A 17,913-nucleotide genomic window follows, 5' to 3' on the forward strand; every position below is an offset into this window, starting at 1 on the left:
TCAAAGTAGCCACCTTTTGCTTTGATGACTGCTTTGCACACTCTTGGCATTCTCTTGATGAGCTTCAAGAGGTAGTCACCGGAAATGGCTTTCAATTCACAGGTGTGCCCTGTCGGGTTTAATAAGTGGGATTTTTTGCCTTATAAATGGGGTTGGGACCATCAGTTGTGTGGTGCAGAAGTCTGGTGGATACACAGCTGATAGTCCTACTGGATAGAATTTGTATTATGGGAAGAAAAAAGCAGCTAAGTAAAGAAAAACGAGTGGCCATCATTACTTTAAAAAATGAGGGTCAGTCAGTCCGAAAAATTGGGTAAACTTTGAAAGTGTCCCCAAGTGCAGTGGCAAAAACCATCAAGCGCTACAAAGAAACTGGCTCACACGAGGACCGCCCCAGGAAAGGAAGACCAAGAGTCACCTCTGCTTCTGAGGATAAGTTTATCCAAGTCACCAGCCTCAGAAATCGCAGGTTAACAGCAGCTCAGATTGAAGACCAGGTCAATGACACAGAGTTCTAGCAGCAGACACATCTCTACAACTCCTGTTAAGAGGAGACTGTGCAGCAGGCCTTCATGGTTAAATAGCTGCTAGGAAACCACTGCTAAGGATAGGCAACAGAGCAGAAGAGTCTTGTTTGGGCTAAAGATCACAAGGAATGGACATTAGACCAGTGGAAATCTGTGCTTTGGTCTGATGAGCCCAAATTTGAGATCTTTGGTTCCAACCACCATGTCTTTGTGCGACGCAGAAAAGGTGAACGGATGGACTCTACATGCCTGGTTCCCACCGTGAAGCATGGAGGAGGAGGTGTGGGGGTGCTTTGCTGGTGACACTGTTGGGGATTTATTCAAAATTGAAGGCATACTGAACCAGCATGGCTACCACAGCATCTTGCAGCGGCATGCTCTTCCATCCGGTTTGTGTTTAGTTGGACCATCATTTATTTTTCAACAGGACAATGACCCCAAACACACCTTCAGGCTGTGTAAGGTCTATTTGACCAAGAAGGAGAGTGAGGGGGTGCTACGCCAGATGACCTGGCCTCCAGTCACCAGACCTGAACCCAATCGAGATGGTTTGGGGTGAGCTGGACCGCAGAGTGAAGGCAAAAGGGCCAACAAGTGCTAAGCATCTCTGGGAACGCCTTCAAGATTGTTGGAAGACCATTCCCGGTGACTACCTCTTGAAGCTCATCAAGAGAATGCCAAGAGTGTGCAAAGCAGTCATCAAAGCAAAAGGTGGCTACTTTGAAGAACCTAGAATAAAAGACAATTTCAGTTCTTTCACACTTTAAGTATATAATTCCACATGTGTTAATTCATAGTTTTGATGCCTTCAGTGTGAATGTACAATTTTCATAGTCATGAAAATATAGAAAAATCTTTAAATGAGAAGGCGTGTCCAAACTTTTGGTCTGTACTGTATGTCTAGGTGTGTCTCCATGTACCTATGGCTTACACCTTAAGGCTTCATCCAGAGCTATAGAACTTGGGCAGAGTTCCAAACCTAGTGCAACTAAAAAACATTAGCCCTTTCAATATAGAACATCATTTGGTGTGCTACTGCTGTTACATGAACTTGCACACCGGCCATATCATTAAAGTATATCTAAACCTTCACACAGTTTTTTTTATTATAATTTGCAACCTAGATACAAAGTTAAGCACCTTTTTAATTGGTCTTCATTACAAATAGTTTTACCATTGCATGAAGTCCTTTATCTAACTTAATCCTTTATTAAAATGGAAACTAATCTGTCAGCGCTACTTCTGAGGGTTCTCTTTGCTAAACTCCCATCCTTAGAAATAGCAGGTGGAATCACAGACGTAAAATGGAGAGGGGAGAGTATTCTGGAGAGTACTGAAAACTGGCTATAGACAAGGAGGAACAAAGCACATGAAGTAGAAATTGCAGTAACTGTAGCTGTGCTGATACTTGAATGCAAGTTTAGTGTAATATATACTACAGCAAGTGACGCCTGCAGAGCCCTGGATCCACAGACCTCACATCCTGCCTATATTACCGAGAGAGACACTACCACAAAAATCTTTTACTTGTTTCAGGCTTCACTCTATATTGAGGGGTCTGAAAATGAATGATGAATGCAGGCTTAAATTAGTGACATTGTACTAACTAAAGATAACCACTAAAATGTAAAGAATAATTTTTTCCATTTAATAGGTTTTCCATAGCTATTACTGGAATTTTCCAGGCTTGCTACATTGTTGACCTGTCACCAGGATTGGTCATCAATATCAGGTTGATGGAGGTGCACCTACATTCACTTCAGTAGCTGCAATACCTGATAATAGCCGATTAGGCCCCTTTCACACATCAGTTTTTTGCTATCAGTCGCAATCCATCGAATTTTGAAAAAAAAAAAAAAAAAAAACAGATCCGGCGACTGATGCCGCTGGATCCTTTTTTTTCTCATAGACTTGTATTAGCGATGGATTGTGCCGGATGGCCTCACGTTTCATCCGTCGTTCCCCAGATCCGTAGAAAATTTTGTCCGGCGGCCGGAGACAACGGACAAAGTAACGGTTTTTGTGTACGTTGAAAAAACGGACTGCGACGGATCTGTCGCCGTCCATCGTTTGCTAGAATGGAAGCCTATGGCACTGGCTCCATCAAATGATGGAATCCGGCAACGGATTCCGATATTTTTTTTTTTTTTTTTTTAAACTGCGAATGCTCCGATCCAATTAGCTAGATACGCTAGTCGGATCCATCCAAACAAATGGATCTGTTGCATCAGTTTTTCACATTCTGTGACAGATCCATCGAGCCAATGGACTGATGGCAAAAAAACAGATGTGTGAAAGGGGCCTAAGCTGAAGTGTGCCGTTTGGTTATCTAGACTCTCTACATCCAGCCACTGCCTTCTGATTTGTGGGGGTGGCGTGTGTAGGGATAGATCATCAATATCCGATCTGGGAGTGACCATGCACAGGCCATCCATATAGGTCGTAGACCACCCCTTCAAAGGATTAACCAGTCTGTTCTTTATGTTGATGCATTGGAAAATGGGCATAGGTGAGCATCTGAGTAAGTTTGATGGGGTCAAATTTTGACAGCTCAACCATTAGGGAACCACTCTAAAGCAGCAGATCTTGTAATAGGTTACTGATATGCAGTGGCTAGTACCTACCAAAATAGGTGTGAACTGGTGACAGGGCCATGTGAGGTGAAAGCTTACCGAGTCCCGTAGGTAGGAAATGCTAACCTATTTGGTCCAATCCAACAAAAGCTGCTCTGACCAAAGCTAGGTAAAAGGTTAATGGTGGTTATAATAAAAGGTGTAAGACATGAGCATGCATTGTGGCTGTATTGGACAAAGTGCCCAGGCTGACGTGTGTCTACCATCTGAAGCGTCTACAGTGGGCATGTGAGCATTGGAAGTGGGCCACGGAGCAGTAGAAGTTGGTGGTCTTGTCTGATAGCATAGTATTTTCTTTAATGTTGTCAGCTGAGTGTGCATTCCTTTCCTGGGGAAGACATGGGATGCATTGTGGGGAAATGGCAAGTCTGGGCGAGTATGGTGATCTCTGGACTCTTGTTTTATAAATTGTGACCTGTTTAGCATTTTATTAGGTTGTATGCAGCAATATTACCTTAATTTCACAGGGATCCTATTTAACGATTGGCTTTGTTTCTCCTTTCAGTTAAAAAAGTTCAAGTTCGAAAACCTGCACCAGGGGTTCCAGATGCTGTCCCGTCTCGGAAGAGGCCAACGCCTGTCAATCTGGCCAGCGCAATGAAAAAAAGCTCCAGCGCTGTGGCCCAGAGACCCTTCAAAGACAGGGTCCTGCACTTACTGGCTCTTAAATCGTATAAGAAGCCTGAACTAATCCTGCGCCTGCAGAAGGATGGTCTCTCCACGCAGGACAAGGATTCCCTGGATGGCCTCCTGCAACAGGTCCGTATCGGGTCACTTCTCATAGTGCACAATGTTGTCTGCTAGCGTTGCCGGACTGTACTCAGCTGTAGCATCATAGTGCCTGTTTGGAGATTATCAAAGAACGGAGAGAGAGAAGACAGCAAATATAGAAAGAAATATTGGTCCCTGAAAAGCAGTAATTTGTTCCCCTATTTACTTACACTTAGATTAATGAAAGTCTCAGGCAGTGTAATAGTCAGGAAAGCCAAAGAAGTGTCTGTCATTGAGCCGTACTGTTTGTGAAGTGGCTGATTAAATGGAGTGTACACTCGCAAATGTGACTTTATTATCCAGGTTGTCTTTGTTTATTAGTGTAATATTGGAGGTGAAAGCACTTTTAATGCATTGGCTATAATCCAGCATTCATTGTGCCAAGAACTTAGTGTTGCAGATGCATATTCTGTCCATTTTCCTCACCGCTCCTCATCTAGTGCAGGAATCTGCGTATTCAGTCTATCAGTGGCGCTTGTGTGCGGACCTCAGCCTCCCTTTTCACAGAAGTCACATTTCTTACTATTCAGTTGCTTAATGTAGGGAGAATGCTTATCGGAATTTCTCAGCTAAAGAAGCAAAATGCAATTTACTCCTTCAATATAAAAGTGCACATTCTCACAAGTCTCCTTTGGTCTGCTTTAATATAGATTTCCATAGCTTGACATTTCGGTTACAGGATGCAAAATTTAGAAAGGTTGTCCACTACATTATTATTGATGACCGATAGGTCATCAATGTCTCATCAGTCAGGGTCTGACCATCACAATCAGAAGACAGAGCAGCAATTGAGCATTTCCAGGTGGCCGCCCAGAAAAGCTGATCAGCAGGGGTCCCAAACCCTGACCAATCAGACAATAATGACCTATCCTCTGGACAAGGTCATCAGTGATACAGTAGTGGACATCCTCTTTAATTTCATGGCTTCTGTAGTACACGCAACTCTTGGTCTTTTTAAAGCAACCACAAAATTCTTACCGCTGCTACCTGCTATCTGCTCCACTAGTGGGCACATTTGTAACTTTGCTTGAGTTAGAGAGTAGGGGACGCAAAAATGCATATATAAAACTTGGTGAGGTTGTCGGTCCTCAAAGCCTGCACTCTGGGTGACAACTCTCCTAAAGCTGATCACCAGGGCTTTGCTTGCCCTTTGTAGCTTTTCTGCACTATTGGTAAAATGTTGGATCTTAAGTTTGTGTTTTTTCTTGGTAGCTTTTATTAGAGGTTCCTGTTTGTTTGCATTTCTGCAGTGCACTCTGGGGTTCCACCTGAAACCCCCCATAAAACAAGAGTCAGACAAACGCCTGTGGGAGGCCATAGAATACAATGATGCAAATGCAGTCAAATGACTTGTTGGTTTCTTTTCTTGTTTTTTTTTTTTTCCCTGGAATTGTCCATCTTTTGAAATGGCTACAGACACGTGAGCTGCTATCTGAAAATATGGACCATTTTAGAAAAAAGCACATATTGAATTAATTTGCAGTCTGTTTCAGTGCCTACTATGGACCCTACAAGAGTTTGTCTGAATCCTGTTTTTAATAAAAAATCAGGTGGATCACCCCAAACTTAGTGTGAACTGGACCCTAATAGATCATTGAGATTCTTAACCAGATGGGTATCCTTTTTAATGCAGTTGTCTGGGTGTTTAATTTTTTATTTTTTACTTTTTTAGGTAGCGATTCTGAGTGCCAAAGACTGCACCTACACCTTGAAGGACTGTCTGTATAAGGAGGTGCAGAAGGACTGGGCTGGTTACTCTGAAGGAGACCAGCAGCTGCTAAAAAGGATCCTTGTCCGGTAATTTTATGTCTTTAGTTCCAGAACACTACACTGGGGCTCCAAGGGTATAATTGTATTTTCATTGTTAATTTTTTTTTTTTTTTTTCCCATTAGTGTTTTTGTTATATTTGGCAGAATGTTTCAGGGTTTTTGTTGCAAGGTTGCCTCAGTCTTTAAGCTTCATATTGCAAGTATGAATGCTAAAGTGTATCCCAGAAAAAGAATGGACTTCCCAAGGATTTGAGACTCTGCATCACGTGATGTTTTCTGTGTGTAACATAACCCCAGTGTGTAGATGAGATGTGTTAATTTTACAGTGCTAGTATACTTATGTTATGTTTGGGAAGTTGTGTGCATATCTGTAGGATGCATGAGGCAGTCCTGTATATTTGCAGACCCACTTTTTTGATCCATCATGGGATGTTCTGAGCCTCAACCAATTAGACCTTGTACGTGTTCTACTGACTCCATAAAATATCTTTTGCCTCTTGTCATTTACTCCTTCTTACCCGTTTCGGGCCTTCTTACTAGTTTGGTTTGTAGGCTGTTGGATTTGGAGAAATCGCTTGTGGCTGTTTAGTTGCACTTCATCTGGATATTGCTGCACTTTCTTTTAGGCTATGCGCACATGTTGTGGATTTGTGTGTGGAATTTTCCGCACTGTTTTTTCAAAATCCGCAGGTAAAACGCACTGCATTTTGTGCAGATTCCACCTGCATTTTGTGTGCGGATTCCACCTGCGGTTTTACACCTGCAGATTCCTATAGAGGAGCAGGTGTAAACAGCTGCGGAATCCGCACAAAGAATTGACATGCTGGAAAATACAACGCTGTATTTCCGCAGCATGTGCACTGCGGATTTGGTTTTCCATAGGTTTACATGGTACTGTAAACCGCATGGAAAACGGCTGCGAATCCGCAGGGCCAAGTCTGCTGCGGACCCGCAGCCAAATCTGCAACGTGTGTACATGGCCTTAGTGTTTTGTTGGATACAATCCAGTTACATTTCTCTTGTGAATAGGAGGTAGATGATGGATAAAGACTACCATCATACCGTGCAGAGGGGCACTCCTGCTGCAATCCTGACAGTGTACTGTGTATTCTTGGGTGGGACAGGGCAGACTATACGGCAGTGTCTTTGCTGTGAGTGAGCGAATTGTATAGTGACAACTAAAATGTCTAGTAACTTAATTTCCTGTATCAAAGGTTCACAAAATTCTGCATTAAAATGAAACAGTGGCTTGCATTTCCTGTAACTGCTGTCTTTCGAAGGCTGGGTGCCCACGATCCGGAACTAGCAGCACTTTGCATGCAGAGCATGTTCACTATGTCCAAAGGGCTGCCGTCTATTGCACACAGGTGACTCCGCATGTGATCAGTGAACCGTACGGATTCACCGTGTCCAATCCGTTCTATGGGTGAAATCTCTCTTGCGGAGATGATAGTCTCCACAAGAGTAATAGACATGTGCTGTGGTCATGAGACGCGCCACATGTCCGTCTTCGCGGGTGAGCATGGGATTTCTAGAATCCACTATGCTGTAACTTCTGGCCGCATGCAACTTAAATATGCAGCATCAAACCCGCAGCAATTACTGATCGCGGGCACTGACCCTCAATGAGCCTGTTGCTGTGTAGCACCTAGAAGTGTAATATTCACAACTATGAGGCCCATCTGAATGATTGCTGCAGCAATTGGTTCCGAAAACTCTTTTGTGTGTTTTCCCACAGTCTGATTAATATTACCATTCTCTGCAGGAGAATATTGGCAAATTATATTGAATACATGTTTTGACATCTGATCTGGCACATCTTCAGGAGATTGCCTGTCCTTTTCTATTTGGTAGTTTCTCGTTGTTTATGGGCTTCCTTTTGTTTCCATAGGAAGCTCTGCCAATCACAGAATCCAGGATTAGGTGGAGACAGTGCTCCTCTGAGTCCCCCCAAAGACAATGTGAATTCCTCTACCCCCTTTCCTCAAGTAAGTGATAAATCCTTCATGTAAATTAGCAATATTTGGCCAACTGTACGTATATGATCACAAATCACATTTTGTTGCCCATTTTGTATTTTACTATTGAAAACGAACAGCCTCTTTTCTGCCTGATAAAGATGCTTTTGATTTCTTCCTTTTAAAGGCAAATGCCTTGAAATAAAGGCTTTGTTCACACTTTGTGCTGAGGTATCCATAAAAAGAAAAATACTTTTTTTTTCTCCAGGAAGACTATGCCAGGTTGGGGGACGATTTTCCAACTCTTGGCGGCGCTACAGCGTTCTTCCCTTAATAAGTGCCCTTAGTGGCCGCCGTTTTGTTTCGTATTGGTGGTTGCTGAGGGGTTAACACAGATTGTGATATGTAAAACAAAATAAAAAAATATATATATTTAACAAACAAAACTAATTTAAGCTATGTTCACATGTTGTTTTTCTGCAGGAAAAACCTTCTCCGCAGTAAAGAAGCTGCTTACAAAAAGCTTTTGCTGCGTTTTTGTGCATGCTGATAGTTTAACCCCTTAGCGACTGCCGGTACACCTTTTAACGGCGGTAGTTAAGGCTACTTTCACACTAGCGTCGGTCCCCGCCGCACAACGGGTGCAGCGGATGCATTTTTCCAGCGCATCCGCTGCCCCATTGTGAGGTGCGGGGAAGTTCGGGGAGGTGGGGGCGGAGAAAAATCGGACCGTCGTGAACAAAAAACGTTACATGTAGTGTTTTTTGCTCCCGACGGTCCGCCACTGCATGACGCATCCGTCGCACGACGGGTGCGACGTGTGGCAATCCGTCACAATGCGTTGCTTCGTGTTAATCAATGGTGAAAAAACGCATCCTGCAAACACTTTTGCAGGATGCGTTTTTTCGGCAAAACGACGCATTGTGACGGAATGCAGTTAACGCTAGTGTGATAGTAGCCTAAGGGTACTTAGACCACAGCACCGTTAACGGCACTGTTGAAAAAGTATATAGGCCTCCCAGAGTCGGATTCTCTCTGGGGTCTCAGCTGCCGGATAGTAGCAGAGACCCCAGAGAACATGATTCAAGTCGGGTTTTTACCGACCCCCGGGTTGAAATCTCCGTTATTAACTGTATAACGGCGACCGTAAAAAAAAAAAGCGCGATTTTGCAAATTAACTTCTCTGTCCTCCGATGTGATCGCACATCAGAGGACAGAGAAATAGAAGCCCCAATTCCCCCCCACCCCGATATGTACCAGTGTCCCTGGGTCCTCCTGCTTCCTCCCATGGCCGCTGGCGTCGTCTTCCAGTAAGAAAATGGCGGGCGCATGCGCAGTGCACCCGCTAAAATCAGCCGGCCGGCAACAATAGGAAGATTTTTCCTATTGGTTCTTTTTGATCACCCCCTTAGTTAGGGAAAAATAATAAAATCTTCATTCCAAAACATCACTGCTTCCCTTTCGAGCCCCGACATGTGCCCAAACAGTGGTCCCCCACATAAAGGGTATCTGCATACTCAGGACAAACTGGACAACAACTTTTGGGATCCAATTTCTCCTGATACCCTTGTGAAAATAATTTGGGGGTGAAAAGATCTTTTTTGTGGAAAAAGTGATTTTTTATTTTCATGGCTCTACGTTATAAACTTTTGTGAAGCACTTTGGGGTTCAAAGTGCTCACCACACATTTAGATCAGTTCCTTAAGGGGTCTAGTTTCCAAAATGGTGTCACTTGTGGGGGGTTTCCACTGTTCAGGCACATCAGAGGTCTCCAAACGCGACATGGCGTCCAATCTCAATTCCAGACAATTTTCCATTGAAAAGTCAAACGGCGCTCCTTCCCTTCTGAGCTCTGCCATGTGCCCAAACAGTGGTTTACTCCCACATATGGGGTATCGGCGTATCCAAGAGAAATAACACAAAAAATTAAACTTGTGAAGATAAAAAAAATTTGGTTCTGGAGTAAAATGTTTGTTAAAAAAAAAAAAAGTATTAAATGTTTCATTTTTTTCCTTTCACATTGCTTCAGTTTCTGTGAAGTGCGTAATGGGTTAATAAACTTCTTGAACATGGTTTTGAGCACCTTGAGGTGTAGTTTTTAGAATGGTGTCACTTTTGGGTATTTTCATGCAACCCCCCCCCCCCCCCAAAGTGACTTTAAATGTGAGATGGTCCCTACAAAAAATGGTTTTGTAAATTTTGTTCGAAAAATTAGAAATCGCTGGTCAACTTTTAGGCTTAGTGCACACGTTACAGAATTTCGGAATTCCTGCCGCGGGTTTATTGCATGTGGAATTGGCATGCATTTTCCCGCTAAACTCTAGCGTTTTACAAGCGTAATTAGCTTGCAGAATGCTAGCGATTTACAAGCGATCTGTAGCATCGCTTGGAAAACTGACAGGTTGGTCACACTTGTCAAACATAGTGTTTCACAAGTGTGACCAACTTTTTACTTTTGATGCCGCGGAAAAAAACGCAGTATGTGCACAAAAAATGCTGAATGCATTCTAAAAATAGGATGCTTAATGTAAGCTTTTTTTAGCGTTTTTATAGCGAAAAAACACTAACGTGTGCACATAGCCTTAACCCTTATAACTTCCTAACCCCAAAAAATTTTTTTCAAAAATTGTGCTGATGTAAAGTAGACATGTGGGAAATGTTATTTATTAACTATTTTGTGTGACATATCTCTCTGATTAAGGGCATAAAAATTCAAAGTTTGAATATTGAAAAATGTAAAAAATATTCACCATATTTCCATGTTTTTCATAAATAAACGCAAGTAATATCGAAGAAATTTTACCGCTAGCATGAAGTTCAATATGTCACGAAAAAACAATCTGAGAATCACCAGGATCCGTTGAAATGTTCGAGTTATAACCTCAAAGTGACAGTGGTCAGAATTGTAAAAATTGGCCTGGTCATTAAGCTGCAAATTGGCTCCGTCACTAAGGGGTTAATGTTAATAGTTGATGCCAAAACCTTAAGGAAGTTACATCAAAAAAGCATTAAGACCCGATACCTGCGGATTTTGCTGCGTTTTTGCACTTACTCATTGCTTTCTATAGAAGCATAAAAATGCAGGAAGAGTGTCCTTTTAACATCTTTTGGGTGGAAGCTGTCCCATCTGGGGGTATGTTACCATCTATTGGTTTCCCTTACACCTATGTCTGGACCACACAAAAGCAGAAATCAACTTTCCGGATACCATAAAAAAATCAAAATGGTTCAATCCAAAGTCAAGTTTGTGGGATGAAATGTATTGAATTTGTCATGGAATATTAGAAGTTCTTGTTCAGACTCAGTCCAGATCATTAAGATGTCATCGATTTATAGCGGAAATAGGTTAAGGGTTTGATGGAACAAGATGCTAAAAAGTCATTCTCCAGTGTAACCATTAAAAGACTGGCATATTGGGGTGCCATTTTGCTGCCCATAGCAGTTCCAGGGTGGAGTAGATATATCTCCTCGCTGAAAGAGAAAAAACTTGTGTGAGGATACATCTGGTGAGTCTGAATGCAGACTCACTCTGTGAGTCTAGTATAGTAGCTGTAATCATAATGGTAGCAAATACCTCCAGGGGGTGACCAGTTCCGATTAACCCCATATCTGCAGGTTAACCCCTTTCTGACATCAGACGTACTATCCCGTCGGGGTGGTCTGGGCCCCTATGACCACCGAAGGGATAGTACGTCATCACCATCACCAATCAGCCGAGCTCACGGGGGGAGCACTATGTGCCAGGAGCGGTCACTGACTGGCACAGTAACCCCCGGAACACTGCGATCAAACATGATCGCAGTCTTCCTGCAGCATAGGGAAGCATCGCGCAGGGAGGGGGCTCCCTGCGTGCTTCCCTGAGACACTCGGAACAAAGCGATGTGATCGCGTTGTTCAGAGGGTCTCCTACCTCCTCCTTGCAGGCCCGGATCCAAAATGGCCGCAGCCTGCAGCACTGCCTGTCAGATCGCCCTGACTCTATAACACGGTGTACCACCCTGGGACAAAGTAAAAAAGTAAAAAAAATATTGTTCCTATAAATACATTTCTTTATCTAAATAAAAAAAAACAATAAAAGTACACATTTAGTATCGCCACGTCTGTAACGACCCGACCTATAAAACTGTCCCACTAGTTAACCCCTTCAGTGAACACCGTAAAAAAAAGGCAAAAAACAAAGCTTTATTATTATACCACCCAACAAAAAGTGGAATAACGCGATCAAAAAGACGAATATAAAAAAAAAACATGGTACCGCTGAAAACGTCATCTTGAACCGCAAAAAAACGAGCGCTGGAGTCCTGGGTTCTAATCCCACCTTGGACAACATCTGCAAAGAGTTTGTATGTTCTCTCCATGTTTGCGTGGGTTTCCTCCGGGCACTCCGATTCCCTCCCACATTCCAAAGACATACTGACAGGGAATTTAGATTGTGGGGACAGTGATGATAATGTGTGCAAACTGTAAAGCGCTGCGGAATATGTTAGCGCTATATAAAAATAAAGATGATGATTATTATTATTATTCTCAAACATGGGTCGGTATAAACACCCCCCCCCCCCCCCAAAGAAATTCATGAATAGCTGGTTTTTGGTAATTCTGCCTCACAAAAATCGGAATAAAAAACAATCAAAAAATGTCACGTGCCCGAAAATGTTACCAATAAAAACATCAACTCGTCCCGCAAAAAACAAGACCTCACGTGACTCTGTGGACCAAATTATGGAAAAATTATAGCTCTCAAAATGTGGAGACGCTAAAAACCCGCTAGTTTCATCACCCCCTTAGTTAGGGAAAAATAATAAAATTTAAAAAAATGTATTTATTTCCATTTTCCCATTAGGGTTAGAGTTGGGGCTAAAATTAGGGTTAGGGTTTGGATTACATTTATGGTTGGGATTAGGGTTATGGGTGTGTCAGGGTTAGGGGTGTGGTTAGGGCTATGTTTAGGGTTGGGATTAGGGTTAGGGGTGTGTTTGGATTAGGGTTTCAGTTAGAATTGGGGGGTTTCCACTGCTTAGGCTCATCAGGGGCTCTCCAAACGCGATATGGCGTCCGATCTCCATTCCAGCCAATTCTGCGTTGAAAAAGTAAAACAGTGATCTTTCCCTTCCGAGCTCTCCCGTGCGCCAAAACAGGGGTTTACCCCAACATATGGGGTATCAGCGTACTCAGGACAAATTGGACAACACCTTTTGGGGGCCAATTTCTTGTTATCCTTGGGGAAAATAAAAATTTGGGGGCTAAAAAATCATTTTTGTGGGGAAAAAATGATTTTTTATTTTCACGGCTCTACTTTATAAACTGTAGTGAAACACTTCAAAGTTCTCACCACACATCTAGCTAAGTACCTACCTAAGTACCTTCCAAAATCGTGTCACTTGTGGGGGGTTTCAATGTTTAGGCACATCAGGGGCTCTCCAAACGCAACATGGCGTCCCATCTCAATTCCAGTCAATTTTGCATTGAAAAGTCAAAGGGCGCTCCTTTCATTCCGAGCTCTGCCATGCGCCCAAACAGTGGTTTACCCCCACATATGGGATATCGGCGTACTCAGGACAAATTGCCCAACTTGGGGTCCAATTTATCCTGTTACCCTTTGGAAAAATAAAACAAATTTGAGCTGAAGTAAATTTTTTGTGAAAAAAAGTTAAATGTATTTTTTTTTTTTTTTTTTTAAATAGTCCAAAACTTCCTGTGAAACACCTGAAGGGTTATAAACTTCTTGAATGTGGTTTTGAGCACCTTGAGGGGTGCAGTTTTTAGAATGGTGTCACACTTGGTTATTTTCTATCATATAGACCCCTCAAAGTGACTTCAAATGTGATGTGGTCCCTAAAAAAAAAAATAAAAAAAAAATGGTGTTGTAAAAATAAGAAAGTGCTGGTCAACTTTTAACCCTTATAACTCCCTAACAAAAAAAATTGTTGTTTCCAAAATTGTGCTGATGTGAAGTAGACATGTGGGAAATGTTATTTATTAAGTATTTTGTGTGACATATCTGTGTGATTTAAGGGCATAAAAATTAAAAGTTGGAAAACGGTGAAATTTTCTAAATTTTTACCAAATTTCCGGGTTTTTTTTCAAATAAACGCAGGTAATGTCAAAGAAATTTTACCACTATCATGAAGTACAATATGTCACCAGAAAACATTGTCACAATCACCAGGATACATGCAAGTGTTCCAGAGTTATAAGCTCATAAAGGAACAGTGTTCAGAATTGAAAAATTGTCCCGGTCATTAATGTGTAAACCACCCTTGGGGGTAAAGGGGTTAATGGCTTTTTTTTTTTGCTGCTGACAGGGTTCATTGATATATGGAGTAATGCTACTATTTATACATTGGCGATTGCGCTGTTTATGATCTAAAAAAATATATAGTTCTACTTGTGCAGATATAGATTTATATTATATTATACTTGTCTTTTTGTGTGTTAGCTGGTCTGACGGCAACACTTGTTTATCTTCAGGGATACCAGCAGAGAAGTTCCAAGGCTTAAAGGGGTATGCCCATCTCCAGGATCCTATTTCAATACGTAGTGATGTTAAATAATAATGTTAGCAAATGCCTCCAATTAGAAAAGTAGTATAGTTTTTCTCATTCGCCGTGTCTCTTTCCTCATGTTCAGGCATTGCAAGACTTTAGGTATCCATGGTTACAACCACTTGCAACTGGCTAACGGTTACTATATCTTTGGTCGAAACCATGGATACCCAAGATCCTTTAATGCCTGAACATGAGGAAAGAGATGCAGCGAATCGTAAAAACTAAATTACATTTCTAATTGGAGATATTACACCTTTAACATATTCGGATAGGTTCTTGGAGATGGGAATACCTTTTAAGTCTGGCTGATGGCTGGTTACTTGCGGAGTCCCGTTTAGCCGTGGAAGGTGAGGCTAGCCATTAAGAAGGTGCTTAGTTGGTTGGGAGAAGGCCAAGTCATGCTGCAATCTACAGCAGTTCTAGGATGGTGCGCTACAATACAAATCATGTCCGCATTTTCGGCAGCATCACTTTAGATAATGTGCTGCCCACTGATGTTCTGTGCTCATATAATTTTTAACCATGTGTCTAAACAAGCCATTCAACAACTGCAACTGTAAATAGACTCTAAGGGCCCCTTCACACTGGTCGATTCTGCTACGATTACGACGCATTTGCGTCATATTCGACATCGCAGTACGAGCTCGTAGCCAGCGGTCACACTCTACGATGTTAACGCTTTTTCTGACGTAGTTGCGATGTGAACGTCACGCGTCGCAATCGTACGCTACCCTTCACACCGCCATAGTCCTACGACTCCGAGCGTGACGTATTACCAGCATGGGCGTGCTAAAACGTCACGCCCAATCAGGAGACAGGTATGCGGAAGCCCAACCCACGTAGTCGCATTACGAGCTCGTATGACCGCCGTCACATACTACGATTTCGACCGCCACAGCGAGACATTTACGACGAAAGAAAGTTCTGCTCTTTCTTTCACATCGTACGATGCTGGGCTGCGTCGCAAATCGTAACGCCATGTCACACTTTGCAACCTCGGAACGAGGACGGATAAACGTCACAAATCGAACGCTCGTTCAGACTTTGATTGCACAGTGTGAAGGGGCCCTAAGGGCTACTGTACTGATAAAAAGACAATACCTACTTCTGTCTATATATGTCTTCTTTAGATGTGCCTCATTACTGAACTGCTTGTTTGTCAGGTGAAATGATTTTTTTTTTTTTTTTAAGCCTGTGTAAACCAGATGTGTTGCCGAGATAGACTGTTTACACACAACAACCTATTAGTCATCTGAAGCCTGCCTAAACAGGCTAGTAAATGACCAAGCAGCAGGCCCACAGTCTGGGGGGTTATATTTGACACTAACTTTCCTTTATTCCTTATATCTGATCACTCACTTGCTCATGTCACCTGCATTTTAAAAACATCTCCAAAATCTGACTTTTTCCTGACCTTTCAAACCGCTAAAACTCTTACTGTCACTCTTATTCTCTCTCGTCTGGCCTACTGCAACTTTCTTCTGACTGGTCTCAATTACTAAACTCTCTCCTCTCCAATGCAGCCAGGGCTGTATTTCTGTCCAGCTGCTTCACCAAAGCCTCCACTTTGTGCCAGTCATTACACTGGTTACCAATCCAATACAGAATACATTATAAACTCATCACTCATCACGTCCTCCACAGTTCTGCACCACCGTACATCTCCGTCTATTGCCCTACATGTTCCCTCCGTTCTAAAACGGACCTAAGACTAACAGCCTCCATAATCCAAACCTTGAACCTCCGTCACCAAGACTTCTCCCGTGCTGCGTCAGTTCTCTGGAAATCACTCTTTTAAACTTGCTTTAAAAACCCATTGCTTTAAACAAGCCTATCACCTCAAGTCATTAACCTAACTATTCCCTGTTCCCTCCTTCTAAATATTAATCATATGATGCTCCCTCCTATTCATCTGTCTCCACACCATACATGCACCTGATAATTGCACTTAATCACACTGGCTGATGACATGTAGCTTTATATGAAAACCTATTACAGTTGCTGGACCTGAAATAACCTGCACGTTTAACCTGTTGTGTCCCTCTGTTTCCTTGTAGATTGTAAGCTTGCGAGCAGGGCCCCCCACTACTAATGTAGCTGTTTGCACTGTCTTGCCTTACATTGCATTTACTGTCTGTATGTGTCACCGCTTACTTGTAACGTGGCGCTATATAAATAAAGTTATGACGTCTCTATTATTGTCTAATGTAAATGCCCCTTAGTCCTGATTGTAGCTCTGAGGAGCGTCTGTTCCCAAGTAGAAAGCTCCATGGAACAGTTGGTGAACGGACACGTCCAATCCATGGTAGATTGCATGTGAGGGAAAGGTATTCATAAACTAGTACTGCTGTAAATGCGGGCAGGATGTGAATCATGCGGGATTACTGACCATGGCGTTAGTCTGTAGCCTGACTCATCTTCCTGCAAAGCCTGCCTCACGTTACCTTGCTTCATTAACCCCTTTACACCAAGGGTGGTTTGCACGTTAATGACCGGGCCAATTTTTACAGTTCTGACCACTGTCCCTTTGAGGTAATAACTCTGGAACGCTTCCGTGGATTCCAGTGATTATACATATTGTACTTCATGTTAGTTGTAACATTTCTATAATATGACTTGCGTTTATTTGTGAAAGAACGGAATTTTGGGGAACATTTTGCAATTTTCCAACTTTAAATTTTCATGCACTTAAATCACAGAGATATGTCACACAAAATACTAAAGTAACATTTCCCACATGGCTACTTTACATCAGCACAATTTTGGAACCAAAATTTTGTTTTCTTTGGAAGTTATAAGGGTTAAAAGTTGACCAGCGATTTCTCATTTTTCCAACAAAATTTACAAAACCCTTTTTTTAGGGACCACATCACTTTTGAAGTCACTTTGAGGGGTCTATATGATAGAAAACACCTAATCCGAATAGCTGCATCAGGAGCCCGGATACCTGGAGCGCTCCTGATAATCAGCTGTTTGGTGCCGCAGCTGCATGTGTCGCGGCTGTGTGACAGTCACAGCTAATTATAACGTCCTAACCAACAAAAATTATTTCCAAAATTGTGCTGATGTAAAGTAGACATGTGGGAAATGTTATTTATTAACTATCTTGCGTGACATAAGTCTCTGATTTTAAGGGCACGAAAATCAAAAGTTCAAAAATTCAGTTTTCAAAATTTTTGCCTAATTTCCTTTTTTTTCAATAAATAAACTATCCTGAAGTACATTGTCACGAGAAACATTCTCTGAATCAGTGGGAACCATTGACGTGTTCTAGAGTTACAAGAGAGTAGTAAAAAGTGTTGGTTCTCTTACATGAGTTTTGTTCATTTTTTTTGATGCCTTGAGATTCCCTTCCCAAAAAAAAGTGCGCTGCGTTTGTTTTTTTGTTTCTTTTTGTATGAACAGAACACATTCAAAAGGCCTGTTTTTTTTCAGCTTTTTCTTGTAATTTTTTTTTTTTTTTTTGGGGGGGGGGGGGTGGTTGGGAGCAGATAACGTGTTTATTTAGGCTATGTGCACACGATGCGGATTTGCTGCGGATCCACAGTGGATTTTTCCCGCGCAGAAACACTGCAGAGCCGCACTGTGATGTACAGTACAGTGTTAGTCAATGGGGAAAAAAAAGCTGTGCACATGGTGCGGAAAAATCAGTGCAGAATTGCTGCGGATTTCAAAGAAGTGCATGTCACTTCTTTTGTGCGGATCT

The 17,913-nt window shown here is 42.2% G+C and overlaps 1 protein-coding gene across 2 annotated transcripts in view; it reads left to right on the plus strand.

Moving 5' to 3' along the window:
* The window catches only part of ELL (elongation factor for RNA polymerase II), a 98,595-nt gene that overhangs the window by 66,718 nt on the left and 13,964 nt on the right, over nucleotides 1-17,913 (plus strand). For both annotated transcript variants that reach the window (XM_077271931.1, XM_077271932.1), the window contains 3 exons: nucleotides 3,666-3,919; nucleotides 5,604-5,728; nucleotides 7,593-7,689. In XM_077271931.1, coding sequence (XP_077128046.1) covers nucleotides 3,666-3,919; nucleotides 5,604-5,728; nucleotides 7,593-7,689 — 476 coding nt within the window. The remainder of the gene's footprint in view (nucleotides 1-3,665; nucleotides 3,920-5,603; nucleotides 5,729-7,592; nucleotides 7,690-17,913) is intronic.

Source organism: Ranitomeya variabilis, chromosome 1 (genome assembly GCF_051348905.1).
Source record: "Ranitomeya variabilis isolate aRanVar5 chromosome 1, aRanVar5.hap1, whole genome shotgun sequence".
Lineage (NCBI taxonomy): Eukaryota > Metazoa > Chordata > Amphibia > Anura > Dendrobatidae > Ranitomeya > Ranitomeya variabilis.